The 17042-nt window shown below is 36.0% G+C and overlaps 1 protein-coding gene across 4 annotated transcripts in view; it reads right to left on the bottom strand.

The window, feature by feature from the left end:
• The window catches only part of gria1b (glutamate receptor, ionotropic, AMPA 1b), a 90618-nt gene that overhangs the window by 23020 nt on the left and 50556 nt on the right, over positions 1-17042 (bottom strand). For all 4 annotated transcript variants that reach the window (XR_008637722.2, XR_008637723.2, XM_055179686.2 and 1 more), the window contains exons 6-11: positions 13510-13668; positions 13049-13216; positions 12302-12406; positions 11308-11418; positions 5790-5996; positions 1976-2442 (exon numbers count right to left, since the gene is read on the bottom strand). Coding sequence is in view for 2 of the 4 variants with exons in the window: in XM_055179686.2 (XP_055035661.1) it covers positions 1976-2442; positions 5790-5996; positions 11308-11418; positions 12302-12406; positions 13049-13216; positions 13510-13668 (1217 nt within the window). In the remaining 2 variants the exon portion in view is untranslated. The remainder of the gene's footprint in view (positions 1-1975; positions 2443-5789; positions 5997-11307; positions 11419-12301; positions 12407-13048; positions 13217-13509; positions 13669-17042) is intronic.

Raw genomic sequence — 17042 nt, 5'->3', positions numbered from 1 at the left:
ATTTGGCTTGATGGCTACATCTGGTGCAAATTTTGTGTCAATAGCCCTTACTGATAAAAATGCTGATGTGTCAAATACTTATTTTCCCCGGTGTAAAAGACCAGTTTAAACCAGCAAGAATCTGGGCCCGGTTCCCCAAAACGTTCTTATCGCTAAGTAGTTCTTAACCTATTCCTTAACCTCTCTCTTAACTCTATGGAACGGTTCCCAAAACGTTCGTACGTTAAGTATATCTTCTGTAAGTCACACTTTCGTAAGGTTGGTCTGGACCATTCGTAAGCTCTCTCTTAGCGTTGTTTGAGCGCAAAACGCTATCGCCGCAGTCTTTAGAAATCAGTGCAGCACAGTACAAGTCAAACTATGGTATGCTGACAATGATTTTATGTTATGGACATTTTTAAGACTTATAATAAAATATGTTTGCAATGGATACAGGACTATTTATGCAGTTGACTTTATTTGGTATCAGAACTAATGAATCAAAGACGGCGCCTGTGTTTGTTCCTCATTGAAGTCTGTTCCCTCTATGTTTATAGCGTTTTCATCACGTTATATTTATAATTTATTTAGAATTCAATTGGTTATACTAAAAAGCAATAATATCATGTATTCTATTACACAATTTATTAAATATTTCATATTTGACAGTTTTATGTCTTTTAACATATAGCCTGTCATTTTCTTTTCTTTTTTCTCTACTGTTTGTTTTAAAACTGTTATGTTTCCAAACATAATAAATATATATTATACATATAATATGATTCATACTGTTAAAATAATTGACTTACAATCAAGAACAGTCAAGATACATTACATAAATGCACACATATACATCTCAGTAGCCATTAAAACTTTCAATGTATATAAAGAATAAACATATAATGTGATAAAAACGCGATAAAAAGACTAAACTAAAGGGAAACACAGGGGGAACAGACTTCGACACCGGCCGCGTAACCGTTTAGTCCATGACAATTTTATTATTCGGCAACACTTATGACATTTTGCCTGACGTGGCTAAATAAAAAAAATTGCCTCCCAAGACAACTCATAATGGAGCTGCTGGATCTTCTCAGACAATAATTCTGTATCTAATTCTCTCTCTCTCTCTCTCTCTCTCTCTCTCTCTCTCTCTCTCTCTCTGTTCATTGTAGATATTGCTTTTTCTTGAAAACATTAAACAATGGCCAGCAATACCGCATTAAACAGAAGTAACTGCAGCTGCTTGCCAATCAATTCTGATCGTAGTACATTACCATTAGTATAAAAGGGTATTAAATATTTTTTTAAAGTCGTTAAACCCATGTTTAACGTGGATGATTAGTGGAATACCCGGTTCGTCTACCCGTATTACTGACAATTTTATAATTTAATTAATAGTCTATATTTGACGGATAACTTAAACTATGTTAAAATAAATGTTACTGGAATAATTTGAGTAATGTTCCATTTGTACAGAGCATGTTGTCTTTCTTAACGCCGTAATGCACCTTCGCGTGAAGTGGAGAATCGATCCCCGAGCGATCGATCGCAAATAATTCAGCACCTTCACTTGGGACAGCGACATTGTTACGTCGTACTCAGAGGCAGCGTATAAAGAAGCTTCCTAAGAGACACTTCGGGGAACACACTTAGGAACATAAACAACTTTGCTAAGATATATCTTTTTGAGCCTTCTTAGCGTGCTAAGAGTGAGCGTTATCGGGGAACCGGGCCCTGTTTATTATCTTGAATGCATTCCCTGGAAACTGGATCTAGAAACTTTAAAACAGCATCTTCCTGCTTCTAGAGTCATGTGTGTGATGCCTCATATTTCAAACTTTATATTGCATATTTTAGATGCAATGCACAATAAAAATTAAAATATATTCATTTTCTATTTTACAGACGTTTTCTGTTAAAGTGTGAAGTGTAATGACTCAACAAGCACCAGTGAAAGATGAGAAAAATATGATAATATCAATTAGCCACCTACCTTGGTGATATATCGCATCCTTGCTGCATAAAGGCTCCCAGAGAAAACCACAGGCTGTTGAAGATCCCAAACTCATTATTGTGCTCCGGTTGTTTCTCCTGCTTGTCATCTCGCTGATTCTGATTCTGACCGTGTTGATTCGGTGACTGGTTGGCTTCTGGTGACGGTGGTTGGTTTTGATTCTGGTTTTGCTGTTCCGTGCCGTCTTCATCGTCATCTGTATGCCACTCGTATGGACTGAAGCGACTCACAAGGAATAGTACCACACTCACACCGATATACGCAAATACGATGCACATCCAGATCTCATAGGCCAGTGGATCCAGAAAAGAGAAGACACCTGGCTTGGACTTGGTGGGCTTTTTGATCATGATGGATATGCCTAGGCTCATGAAGGGCTTGGAGAAGTCGATGACCTCCTCTCTGACCAAAGTGATGGTGAGGGGTGCAACAGCCACGTCTGCTTTCTGTAAGACAACATGGTTACATTATTACCAAAAGACATGGTGTACAGTGTGATTTATTGTTTTTGTATGTAGGTATTACAAAAACATAGAAACATTTAGCTTTACAAGTTCCACAAAGAACACACCTGAATTACAAATCAAGTAAAAATATTTATCCATCAATTGTACACTCTCAAAAAAAGATACAAGAAGGTACAAAAGTAAATGTAAAATGTACATATTAAGACCTTCTTAAAAGGTACCATCCATGTGACAACTTTTGTAAGCTTTTCTAAGAGGGTAGAAGCAGCTAAACAAGTATTATGAATCATTATACAGTAAAGTCAGTATCCTCCAGAGAATCTCACACACGGTTTCAATGCTTCTAGCCATACTAATGTTGTATTTTCTTCACAGAGTGGAAAAATATTAAATGTAGAGATGAGATGATCATATTCATACTATTTAAAATAAAGGTGCTTAACAATGCCATAGAAGAACCAGTATGGGCTTTTTGGTTCCATTAAGAACCCTTATCATCTAAAGAACCTTTCTGTTTCACAGAAGACTCTTTATCGTGATTAAAGGTTCTTTAGACTATAAGGGGGGTTCACATTAGCACTTTTGATGAGTACCCGGGTCCATTTCACGTCAGAGTTCGGTTCGTTTGAATGATGTAAACCATGCTTGCCTGAAAGGGTGGTCTGGGGTATGGTTTGTGTGGACTGCGGTATGCTTCGCTGCTGATATGAACACAATCAAATTAAATTGCGGAAGTGAACCACTATTAATGACGCTTGTAGACTTGTTTGTGCTCATTAACACTGATGACAAGCGCTTGCGGATATCTGGGTGCAAGAGTGACGCGCTGTAAACATAATTTCTGTTCATTTTCTGCTCTCCTCAGCAATCATCTTTTTTTTGTACAATTTAAGTACTTTTGCAGCAGACAGATGAAAGTGGGTTTCTGTATTTATTCTTTGATAACAAAACCAAAGGATCAAATAAAGAACAATGAGGATGCGAACAACTCAAGCATAGGCAAAGTGTCAAAAAAGAGAGTATTTCTGTGCCGAATGCACTTTGCCAGGGTTCGCACAAGTTTCTGAAAGTTTTTTTTCTTATACTTTTCCAGCTGACGTTTCAGCTGTAAGCTATACTTTTTATTTATTTTATGGGCACTTTCCCCTAAAAACCACACCCACTTACTCCCGTAGCCCGTGACTCCTCCTTTTACATTTTTTCGTACGTTATCGGAAATAATCGCTAGAGCAGATCTGTCTTTTATAAATCTGATAAAACTAAAGACTCTTCAGAGATATGAAGGATGTAATACTACTCTATACTTACTCAGGATTAACATCAGATATGCAGAAACAGCATGTGTTATGAGAGCTTTAAAAGCCGCTGCCTAGCAACATCAGTAAACGGCTGCAACTTGATGACACAAGTGTACCGTGGTTCAGAACAAAATGTTATAATGTGAACATAGACCAGTGGGGGAAGAGGTAGGGGAAACGATCGAACTCTGGTTCGGACCAGGCAATCGAACCTTGAAACCACTCTAAAAGGGTAAGAGGAAATTGTTCTTTTATGAGCCTTTGACTGAATGGTTATTTGGGGATCTAAAAAGTGTTCTTCTGTGGCATCGTTGTGAGGAATCTTACATAGCACCTTTATTCTTCAGTGTAGCCCAATGAAGACAGACTACATCTGACACCGCCCTGCTCTAAAGACACTAATGCTATAGCCTCAGGATCAAAATGGTCTAGTAAATAAGAAATTGCCTGCCTGCAAAATCTATTCTCACATTTATTTCAGTGTTACTTTTGTAAATGTGTTTGTTCAATGAGAGTGATTGTTTTGCTGAAAAACTAAAAGTAAGACACTGTTCTGACATGTTCTGGCAGTGGGAACATTTTTGATAGGTGATAACTTTTTGTACAGCAAGAGGTGTTGAGGCTTGAACCATAGACTGTAAGAAAAGATGGACGACGCAACGCCACTTCCTTCCATTGTAATGAACTGAACGTAAAACGTACGATGATGGGCACTGGCACTTTATGCAAAAACGTCAGTTTGGAGCCATGCAGTGCATGTGCAGAAGAAATCGTCAAACTTCCGCCCAAACGCCCAATTTTGAATGTCACATTATACTGGCATGCTAAAACAAAGTAAGTAATATACAAATACAAGTAACGACTTAAATTTAAAGACACAAAATACACTATATCTTAAAAACAGTATGGCTATTTTTTAAATGATTTAAAATGAACAACTAGTCAATCACAATGTGTTGGACAGCAAAATTAACGATCTTAAGTTCATGCAGTCTGTTTTAACTAACGTTAGGTGTGTTATCTTAGCTAATAAAATGTATTAATTAGCTTATAAAGCCCACATTTAACATTACCGGAAAAAACGTCTGTAGGTTATCCTTCAGATCCTGTAGGTCGGTTAATAGAGTTATCGGTGTGAAATAACACCGAAATCGAAAATTAATAGTTAGTTATATCTTCAATCACTTTTATCCGTATGAGGCACACCTGGTTTGGACATTGACAGAAGTAATCAAATTATTGACCTTATTCTGAATAAGACAATAATCGAATTAAGGTGTTTACATAAGTTGCTTTTAGAGTAGTCCTGTCATGTTATAGAAGATAAATCGATTAATGGCACACATCATTAATTCCCTCCAGAATGTCAGACGGGGTGATGATGGCGCAGTGGATAAGACACACCCCTTTGGTGTAAGAGACGCGGGTTCGAATCCACTGTGACACACCATTGTGTCCCTGAGCAAGACGCTTAACCCCTAGTTGCTCCAGAGGCGTGTGACCTTTGACATGCATAGCAATTGTAAGGTTTTTTTTTTTGGATAAAAGCGTCAGCTAAATGAATAAGTAAGAATTTAATGCATCAACATACAGTTCCTTGTCGTTATGATAGCATATACAGTTTTTAAGCTTTAAGTGCAGTTAAAAGGATAGTTAACTCAAAAAAATTTACTCACTCTGAATGATATTAACCAAATGCTCAGGCCATTCAGAAATACTGGTTTATTGGCAGAATCTATTAATAGTCTGATAAAAAATTTTCATTTACAAGAAAACATGTCAGACGCACATAGAGGGGTTTATATCTGAGCTCTTCATATCATTCACAGCATGCACTTTACATTAGGTAGGATGATTTTAGAAAACAGAAAATCACAAAAAAATTAATTCAGCTGTCACATTTTAAAAAAAGGTTTGTGTCACTGTTAGGAATGGAGAAAAGCTGTGAATTTAGGCTACAGATGTGAACTGAATCTCCCTCAAAGGAATAACGATGCCATCCCATAAAGCATAACCGTATCTACTTACACCATACACTAGTTCTCCAACCATTCCATTCCACATCTTCGTCTCCGTGTCTCTCGCTCCGTACTTTCCATCCCCTACGAGCTCTAGCCTGTAGGAATAGCCCACATGTTTGGCGATCTCTGCTGCCAGCTCCACACAGTAACCTTCATACTTGTCGTTCCCAATTAGCTGCTCATGATTCTTCTTCAGCATCACATATGGAGATTCCTAAGAGTGAGAAACAACGTCATTTAGTGTAGATTCTCTTTCACTGACCTGAGACCAGTTCTGCCATGTGTAATAGTTGTTTGGTAGAGACTGCATGATACAGGGTGGTTGTTATGAAGAGGCTTGAAAGAAAACCTTGCATCAGCTACATCAAATGCATTCCAGCGGTTTTTCAGCTTATAAATTATTAAAGCATTACGCCTCAGCTCAATCATAAAGAATGCAGAGAAATCCCTGAAAAAAAGATAGTGTGCTCACATAAAAAATATACTGTACTACAAAGAACGCAGGGCAGGCGTTGTATTACAGTGCTCCCGTTGTGTTACAGGCACTGTGTTACAGTCAAAGCAGAATCCTTCAGGGATGGAGGGCTTTTTGAGTTTCAGTGAAATAAGATTAATAACCACTCAAAACTTCAAGTGAGACCACAAACTGTGCTCGTAATGAGGGGAACAGTGAAGACAGCAGGGTTCAGAAACATCCACACTACCTATCACCTTCCTGAGAGGAAGTTTCTTTTTCAAAAAATGGAAAGAGATCTGGTTGTGACATTTTGGTTATATAATTTGCATTACTAAAACAAAATATATATTTACACTTTATAAAACAAGTGATATTCACAAAAATATTAGCATGGTTACAATAATGTTCTTACTGCTGTATCATAAAAACCAAACTTTGTTTGTATGCTCTGGTAAGTACAGTATGTGGCTGCATAATGCTACAGTATGCCGAGCACAGCAATATGCACTGGACCTCATATTGAGCAGCGCTGTGTCCTAGATAAACCCTTAATGTCATGGATTCTTAGGATCATTAGCAGCACTTTTATCAATCATTAGTCCAATGTACACACACACACACACAGCATGCACAAAACATGCACACCATTTCATCTTGTTGACACTGATGACTATACTGATGAATTAATACTTCACAAGAACAGCAGAACAGGAAAAAAATGAAAGAAAGTGAGACAGCATCTTAAGAGGAAGAAATACAAAAAAAAAGTGAACTGGGGAAGTAGCCTTTGAAAAGGTCCTAATATGCTCCATTTACATACACATGTGCAGACAACTTGGTATCAATATGAACTTTTGAGGTACTAATATGGAGCCTTTGGTACCAATATTTACATTTGAGGTTCTTACATGCACTCTTTGGTACCAGTACCTTTGAGGTACTAATATGAAATCTTTGGTACCAGTACCTTTGAGGTACTAATATGAACATCTTTGGGACCATTATGCTCCTTTAAGGCACTAACATGTACCTTTAAGGGTACTAATATATACTCTTTGGTACCAATATGTACCTTTGAAGTACTAATATGCTCATTTGAAGTACTAATATGCACCTTTAAGGTACTAATATTCACTCTGTACCAATATGTACCTGGAATTAGGCTACTAATGTTTTTTTTTTTTAGGTACTAATATGACCTCTTTGGTACCAATATGTACATTTGAGGTACTATGCACTCTCTGGTACCAATAGGCTTATTTAAGGCAATAATATGTACATTTGAGGTACTAATATGAACATCTTTGGGACCATTATGCTCCTTTGAGGCACTAACATGTACCTTTAAGGGTACTAATATATACTCTTTGGTACCAATATGTACATTTGAAGTACTAATATGCTCATTTGAAGTACTAATATGCACCTTTAAGGTACTAATATTCACTCGGTACCAATATGTACCTGGAATTAGGCTACTAATGTTTTTTTTTAGGTACTAATATGACCTCTTTGGTACCAATATGTACATTTGAGGTACTATGCACTCTCTGGTACCAATAGGCTTATTTAAGGCAATAATATGTACATTTGAGGTACTAATATGAACATCTTTGGGACCATTATGCTCCTTTAAGGCACTAACATGTACCTTTAAGGGTACTAATATATACTCTTTGGTACCAATATGTACCTTTGAAGTACTAATATGCTCATTTGAAGTACTAATATGCACCTTTAAGGTACTAATATGCACTCTGTACCAATATGTACCTGGAATTAGGCTACTAATGTTTTTTTTTTTTTGAGGTACTAATATGACCTCTTTGGTACCAATATGTACATTTGAGGTACTATGCACTCTCTGGTACCAAAATGCTCATTTAAGGCAATAATATGTACATTTGAGGTACGAATATGAACATCTTTGGGACCATTATGCTCCTTTAAGGCACTAACATGTACCTTTAAGGGTACTAATATATACTCTTTGGTACCAATATGCACCTTTGAAGTACTAATATGCTTATTTGAAGTACTAATATGCACCTTTAAGGTACTAATATGCACTCTGTACCAATATGTACCTGGAATTAGGCTACTAATGTTTTTTTTTTTTTTTTGAGGTACTAATATGACCTCTTTGGTACCAATATGTACATTTGAGGTACTATGCACTCTCTGGTACCAATAGGCTTATTTAAGGCAATAATATGTACATTTGAGGTACTAATATGAACATCTTTGGTACCAATATTCTCCTTTGATGCACTAATATATAAGTTTGAGGCACTAATATGTACCTTTATGGTACTAATATGAACTCTTTGGTACCAATATGCTCCTTTGAGGCCAAGGCCGCCTTAATGCACGGGCTTACCTGGGCTGAAGCCCAGGGGCCTCCGAAGTTCAGGGGCCTCCCATGTTCGAATTCATGATGAGCTGAAAATGTCATTTTTTTTTAACTTGTCAGGTTTTCTGTCAATCACTCTAATTGCACGTTACATGTCTGCTGATTGGTCTGTGGTAACTTACCGTGAAATAAAATGTCAGACGTAACAGTCAGATTTTTGTATTCCGCGTAATGTAATTAAATGCGCGTTGTCAACTTGGCATTCCTGCATGTTAGACTGAGTGTGACAGAGAAACGGGAAACAATCCACCAACAAATGAAAGAGTAATTTCTGAAATTTCATAATAAGCACCAGTGAGGTGTAGGTCTCTCTCTCTCTCTTTCGCGTGCATGCTCGCTCTCTCTCTCTCTCTCTTTCGCGCGCATGCTCGCTCTCTCTGTGCTCGTGCAGCTGAGTCTCTGGCATGCAGAAGTCTCTCCAACCGTGCGCAAGAAACTGTGCCGCCAAATAGTTTTAAGCTTTTTAACTTAAAATTTAAGTTTACTCGCGTTTATATTAGTGACACGTGCGCAGCTGGAGCGATGTAGTTTGACGCGACGTTAGCTCACAGTACACACATCTGTTGGTTTAGATTAGAAAAACGACAAAGAGACGAAACGGTAAAGGTGCAAGTCTTAGAAAGTAAAGAGCGACAAGACCATCTCAAATGATCATCCCCTGATAGCACCATTCATATTTATAATCTCATTATTTAAAGATCTTATATACAGGTATGTTCCCTGTCTGTTTTGTGCATATTCATGCTTGTTTGTTTTACATGCTTATTTATGCATAAATACTAAATACAATGCATACTATATCTTCAATATCCTACAACATAAATAACGGTTTAAAAAACATGATTTTGTCTATAAAGACTTATATTTTGTTATCATTAATGCATTTTCACTTTAAAACTAACTTTAACTTATTATATTTTTAAAACTGTGGTGAGCATTTAGTTAGTGAGTGGCAATTTTCTGCAAATTTGTATATTCCAAAAACTATATAAACATAAAGCTTATAATTATATACTTTCACACATTTTGCTTTTATTATCACCACAAGTTGATGTGTGTGGTTGTTAAATAAAGTGTCTTGTGTTTATGCTCAAGTAAGCTCAGTGATATATTAATAATGATATTATCATGTTTTCCTGGTCAAAGAGGGAAAACTCACTGTTGTATGTCTCGAAAGAAACTAATGCATTTTGTGATGTAGATTACCTAGAAATTACACTTAAAAAAGAGACTATAAATCGAGGGTATGGGGGCCTACAAAACCTCTCAGCCCCAGGGCCTCACATTAGGTTAAGGCGCCCTGTTTGAGGCACTAATATGTATCTTTGAGGCACTAATGTGTACCTTTGAGGTACTAACACACACTCTTTGGTACCAATATGCTTCTTTAAGGTACTAATATGTACCTCTGAGGTACTAATAAGTACGTTTGAGGTACTAATATGAACTCTTTGGTACCAATATGCTCATTTGAGGCACTAATATGTACCTTTGAGGCACTAATATGTACCTTTGAGGCATTAATGTGTACCTTTGAGGTATTAATACACACTCTTTGGTACCAATATGCTTCTTTGAGATACTAATATGTACCTCTGAGGTACTAATATGAACTCTTTGGTACCAATATGCTCATTTGAGGCACTAATATGTACCTTTGAGGCACTAATATGTACCTTTGAGGCATTAATGTGTACCTTTGAGGTATTAACACACACTCTTTGGTACCAATATGCTTCTTTGAGATACTAATATGTACCTCTGAGGTACTAATAAGTACCTTTGAGGTACTAATATGAACTCTTTGGTACAATATGCTCATTTGAGGCACTAATATGTACCTTTGAGGCACTAATATGTACCTTTGAGTCACTAATGTGCACCTTTAAGATACTAACATACACTCTTTGGTACCAATATGCTCCTTTGATGCACTAATACTGTATGTATCTTTGAGGCAGTAATATGTACCTTTGAGGCACTAATATGTACCTTTGAGGTACTAAAAAGCACTATTTGGTACCAACATACTTCCTTGAGGTACTAATATGAACTCTTTAGGTGCAAAGGTGACTTTTGAAAGGGTACCGCCCCCAGTGACAGCTTGGGACCATTTTTTGACCATTCTTTCCAACAGCATAGGCACCATGCACCAAATATCTTCTGCGTTAAGCTTTAAAAGAAAAACAAATAAAAATCGAAACCAGCTAGGGCTGAGCAAAATAGCTGCAATAGGGAAATCACAAATGTATCACTATTTCGGCTTTTTGATGATATTTAATATATATCTTGACATTTATGTATTTGCTCTGAGGTAGCTTCAAAAAGTGTGTGTGGGGTGGGTTTGCCTCAAAATGTCAGATTCCTATGACTGATGGCAAGTCATTGATTCAAAGACCTTCCTGATGTTCACACAACACTGATCGATACACTGAAAAAAATGATTCATTGAATTCAATCAATTTTTATAAGGTAAGTGGTTGCAATCAATTTATTTAAGCTACATTTAAACAAAAGTTTTATATTGTATTTTACTTTACTAATCTTTTTTGTTTAAATGTAGCTTAAATAAATTGATTGCAACCACTTACCTTAAAAAAATTGATTAAATTCAATGAATCATTTTTTTCAGTGTACACGTATTAATAAACTCACAAGAATGGTGGTGACTATGTAAGTCCTGTTTTGCAGTCCATACGTCTCATTGAGCATGTTGGTGTAAGTTGCCGTGCTCACATATTTCTCATGCTCGTTCCAGTAGCCCACCTGCAGACAGACAGGAGCAATGTCACAGCAGTGTGCATAGGGTTGTCACAGCCACTATTTTTAGAATGTTAAATATTCATTTTGATGGCTTAAGAGGAGCTGTAATCACTTGAAATGCATGCGTGGCTCTTTAAGCTTCCTGTGAATAACACTTCATTCACTTTCAGCAGTCAGTGAGTTTCAGGTGCAGCCTCATCATTACCAGTCACATTAATGTCAAGTGAATGTCAAGCCAAGTGTGGTCTAAGATTTTTAAGTCAGAAGTGTTTTTGTTACGCCAGGTCAATTTAAAAAATATACCTTCACTAATATTCCTTATTGGACATTAACCTGGTTTTGCATTACAAATGCTTACCTTATAATAATAATTTTTAGTATTTACATTACTTGCATCAGGAACTACACTTAAAAAAATGATTAATTGAATTTAATCAATTTTTTTAAGGTAAGTTGTTGCAATCAATTTATTTAAGCTACATTTAAACAAAAGTTTTACATTTTATTTTACGTTACTAATCTTTTTTGTTTAAATGTAGCTTAAATAAATTGATTGCAACCACTTACCTTAAAAAAATTGATTAAATTCAATTAATCATTTTTTCAGTGTATCTGTAATGCAATTTGCTTTGAATACAGCCTAATAAGTTGCATTTAAAGCTGCAATCCATAACTTTTGCCAATATACCGCCATCTCTGTTTGAAACATAAAATTGCAGGTCAATTTACATACTTATCTTTACATTTGTATAAACAACTGACATTAAACATGCCCCTTTATGAATCATCATTATGTGTTTATTTTTTTTTGTTTTAACCAAAATTGTTACGGATTCCAGCTTTAAGTAACCAGTCAAATAGCAAGTGTGGAGAAGATTTGAATTACTTTCTTGGGTCCCGTCGGGCTAAACTCCATCACACTGACAGTGAAGTTTGTCCGATGCCCTTTGTCATTAAACTGAACGTTTCCAGTTAGTCCTTCAAACTTCACCTGCAAAGAAAAATGACATAAATAGACTGTTCATCATTAACTCATTCCCCGTCACTTTGAAAAGTTGCCCGGCAGCATTTTTTGTGATTTTCACAAAAGTTTGACAAAATGCCTTCCAGGAAAATTTTCTTCTAAAAATATCTAAACATACAAATATATCAAATGAAAGAACAGACCCTCTGCTTTCAAATGAACAATAAACAAGCAAAACAGCAAAAAAAAACTTTGATCCTGTCTATATTTTTTCCTCTGCTTATGAACTCTTAAATAGCGGATATTTTTCCTTCAAAAAATATTTTTTTAGCAAAAAGCTGAAATAATAGCATTTTTCTGAAGGAATTTTTTAGAGATCCGATTCAGAATGATTGTCAAAACATACACAGAGTTTAAAATGAGTAAATAATGTTTAGGTTTGTTTTTTCATAAATTGGGTAGGTGTTGATAATCGCAGTATTGCAGATTAACATAAAAATTAAGCAGAAACACATTTTTATGCAAATGTTTTCTCTTAATTGACCACATAACTCGTCAATGGCAGGAAAAGAGTTAACTTTAAATCTCAAATGAATTTGCATTCTTCTGCAAACCCATCTTATCATGCACAAAATAGTTAAGCCTACTGGAGCTTTTTCTACAGGTTACCTGCTGTAAGGCTCTCTGAATGTCAATGCCCTGACCCCAGGGTGCGGGAGGATTTGCCAAACATTCCCCCGCATTCCCCCTGCGAGAGACATCGATGCGTTGCTTTCTCAGGTTCTGGAACGCAGTGGCCATGACGGTCACCCCGTCATAGGTAAGAGCTCCAGTGTACTGAAAAGTGCAGGGGAGACATTAAATTCTAATGGGAGGAAAAAAGGACAATATACAGCAATCCAAACTATTTACATCCTCGGAGAAGATCACAGAACAGCAGACTCCATTTACCAAAGCAACTTTCATAGTAATCTATGCATTTAAAAAGCATGCATGTCCTCTGGGAATGAAACCCATAACTTTGCATCGTCAGTGCCCAGTATTACTAGTACATTCTGGTGCAACAGAATAAAATCAATGGTCTTTTTAAGAAGAGTTTACAAGTTTTGAAGAATTCAACCTTGCTGTACCTTCAGTCTCCTTTTGGGACTTTTCAAGTCTTTACTGTCAAACTCCAGCCAGTCTTGTATCATTCTGCTGACAGCAGGATCGGTGTAGTTCATGAGCTGAAAGCCAGTCAAATTGGCACCTCCCTTTCTGAATTCTGTGAGATTAAGATCCAAAAATCCCTAAAGGCAAACACATCAAAATCTTTTTTCATTGATAGTCTAGCCGCAACATAATAAAAAACCTGTCTGCGAGACCAAATAGTACAGTGTTACATACAGTACTAACATTAAATGCAATCATTTAAATTTCATGGCTAATTAATATATAGGAATTAAATACAGGTAAATTTAGGGTGAATATATTTTAAAATGTAGGAAATGGCACAGTACAATATCCTTACAATAATTATAGTCAGAGTAGTTTTCAGACACCATTATATCCTCTTAACTCTAAATCTTGAAATATTTCCTAAGAGAAGATTTTATGGTACTTTTACAGTTATGAGTATAAAGTTGAAGTAGTGTTTGACATGGCTACAAGTGAAGTACATAGTTCAACACTTCAGTGATTGAAGTGAAAGCTACAATGAGATCCCTAAAGACATGCATGCTGGGTAAACATCACACTAAACATCTAATTGTATCTGTGTGTTTGTATCTTTGCTAATCAGATTTTATTGGAATGAACCTCAGGAGACAACGTGCTACATTTGATGCATAGTTTTTATCATAATTTGTTATGGAATGACATCTTTATCATCATTGCTGAATTGGATTATGTACTTGGCAAGAGTCTTGCATTTGGGAGAATTTTATTTTCTTCCCCTAAAAGAACCCAATTATACGTTTCCGATGCTTCCTGTGAAATCACAGTTCAGTGAAATACAGTTTTTTTTCCACAGAGCCAATTATATATTCTGAGCAAAAATTATGTTGTTGTACACATTAGCTGTAAAAATATAAGGCATTCATGAGAACTTTCTGTTTTCTGATAATATAAAAAATACAGCTCTTAGGATACTATTGCAAATCTGCCTTTAATAATTTCTATGTATGAAATAAACATTAGTATTGTGTTGTTAGTATTTAAATTCTGAAAACAACTTTTTTGTTTTCATTATCTGCAAATAAAATCAACATATCCACATACTAACCTGCATACATGCTTTTGTTTTGATATTTATTGTTGATTTTAAATATTCTGTATTAAAGCTAATATTAATATTTTCTTTCAACTTAATCCTTTAGAAATACTTAAAGGGGCCATGGCATGAAAATCTAACTTTTTCCATGTTTAAGTGCTATAATTGGGTTCCCAGTGTTTTATCAACCTAGAAAATGTGAAAAAGATCAACCCAGTAACTTAGTTTTGGTAAACCATTCTCTGCAAGCACATGAAAAAATAGGTTGTTGAAATGTGGCTCCCCTTGTGATGTCATAAGGAGCTCTTATTATAATAATACCACCCCTTAATCTGCACTATCCAACCACAGCACTGCCATTTAGTGCAGAGAAAAGCACAATTGAGTTTTAATTGCAACAAACCAACAATTGTGATCAGTTTTTTAATTTTATCAGCTCATTTGCATTTTAAAGGACACACCCAAAACAGCACATTCTTGCACACACCTACAAAGTGGCAATTTTAACATGCTAAAATAAATGATCTATATGGTATTTTGTGCTAAAACTTCACATATGTGCTCTGGGGACACAAAATATTTATTTGTCATCTTAAAAAATGACATGTCCTCTTTAAATATTTTTATTAAAATCTTCCTAGTCAAGAATTTTAGTGGTTAAAATTAGGAATGCACGATATATCGGCCGACATATCGTTATCGGCCGATAACTGCTTATTTTTAATATTATAGGTTATCGGTCTGATAGCAAAATTTGGCCGATAAATGAAAGCCGATAAATTATGGATTATTTTGGTTTGTTGAACCACTTCACTTGCTCATTGCTGGCCATGTGGAGTTTTGATTGATGCTTTCTGTGACATAGCACGAAGATGACACGTGTTGCGGGCTTGAGAAGAGTATGCTAGTCTAGCGCAAAGACAAGATGTCCGCGGTCTGCGAGTTTTTCATTGTGAAAATAATATGAATATTTATCGGCCTATAGATATCGGTTATCAGCCCCCAAATTTAAAGAGTTATCGGTATCGGCCAAAATTTCCATATTGGTGCATCCCTAGTTAAAATGCATATTTGAGCATCATAATAGCAAATATAAAAGTTTTACCTGTCACAGCATATTCTTCATGTTTTAAAACACCTTGGGCCCTATCATACACCCGGTGCAATGCAGCGCATTCAATTTCTGTCATTAAATTAGCAAAAGTGAATTCAAGGCAAGGCAAGGCAAGGCAAGGCAAGTTTATTTGTATAGCACATTTCATACACAGAGGTCATTCAAAGTGCTTTACATAGAAATGAGAAAACAATATATAAAAGAGAAAAAAGAAAATGTAAAAATAATAGATACACAATAAAATCACAATAAAAACAAAGATACATGAAAATTTAGAATAACAATTAAAGAGAATAAATGTGATTTTAATAAAAACACTTTAAAAAGGTAAAAAGAATAAAACAGAAGTAAAAGTGACTTGAGTTAAAGGTGCAGTCAGTGTGATTCAGCACAGTGCTCATTCAGTAAATGCAGAGTTAAACTAAAGCAATAAGCCCCAAGAAGCAGTGGGCCACCAGTGCATTCCACAACGGCCAAGGGGCGTTGTTAGGCACGACGCGAAGCGGAGTGCCTAAAACCCCCTTAGCCGTTATAAAATGCACTGGTAACCCACCGCTTCGCGGGGCCCACTGCGTTTATAAAACGGTTGCTTCAAATTATGTATAGCAGGATTTCATATAATAAAACACAGCAAATAAGTTGTAATTATATTAGTACAGATATTAGTCTTCCGCCAAACAAAGTAGTTCCTCAGACTCAAGTGTGTCTGCAACAGAGCGGTTCCCAAGCAAAACAGACGGAGCAAAGACACAATGAAAATATGATTCATTAAGACTGTGGTGTTTATTTTCATAAATCAACATTCATCTAATTTATACATTAACATTTATACCGTGCAACTGTTGACGTGTGGATCAAATATGCTTGGAAGCATGCTTAACACTTTCCCTGCAAGCGTTTTTTAAAAGAGTTGCCACCCAGCTTTAGTTAAACATTAATGCCTTCCAGAAAAATGTTCTTCTTTAGATATATAAACATACAATATATCAAATGAAAGAACAGACCCTCTGCTTTCAAACAACAAAATAAAAACGTTTCACCCTACCTTCAATTGTTCTTTTATCCTCTCAAATTTTGAGCAAAATGTTGGGATAATTCCATTTCTGTGAATGACTTTTGTTAGAGATCCGATTCAGATCGCTGATCAAAAAATACACTTGAGTTTTAAAGTGTTGAGTGAAAGCATCAGTGTTTATGTTGTGTAAGATCGCCACCACTGATCAGTGATCGCCACCCAGTGGATAATATACGGTACAACTACTCCTCACGGAAGCATTAACAAGAAAACTCAACAATAT

This window comes from Misgurnus anguillicaudatus, chromosome 9 (assembly GCF_027580225.2).
Source record: "Misgurnus anguillicaudatus chromosome 9, ASM2758022v2, whole genome shotgun sequence".
In the NCBI taxonomy this organism is placed as follows: Eukaryota; Metazoa; Chordata; class Actinopteri; order Cypriniformes; family Cobitidae; genus Misgurnus; species Misgurnus anguillicaudatus.
Note: the sequence above shows the minus strand (reverse complement) of the source record. Positions and strands in the feature narration are given on the sequence as shown.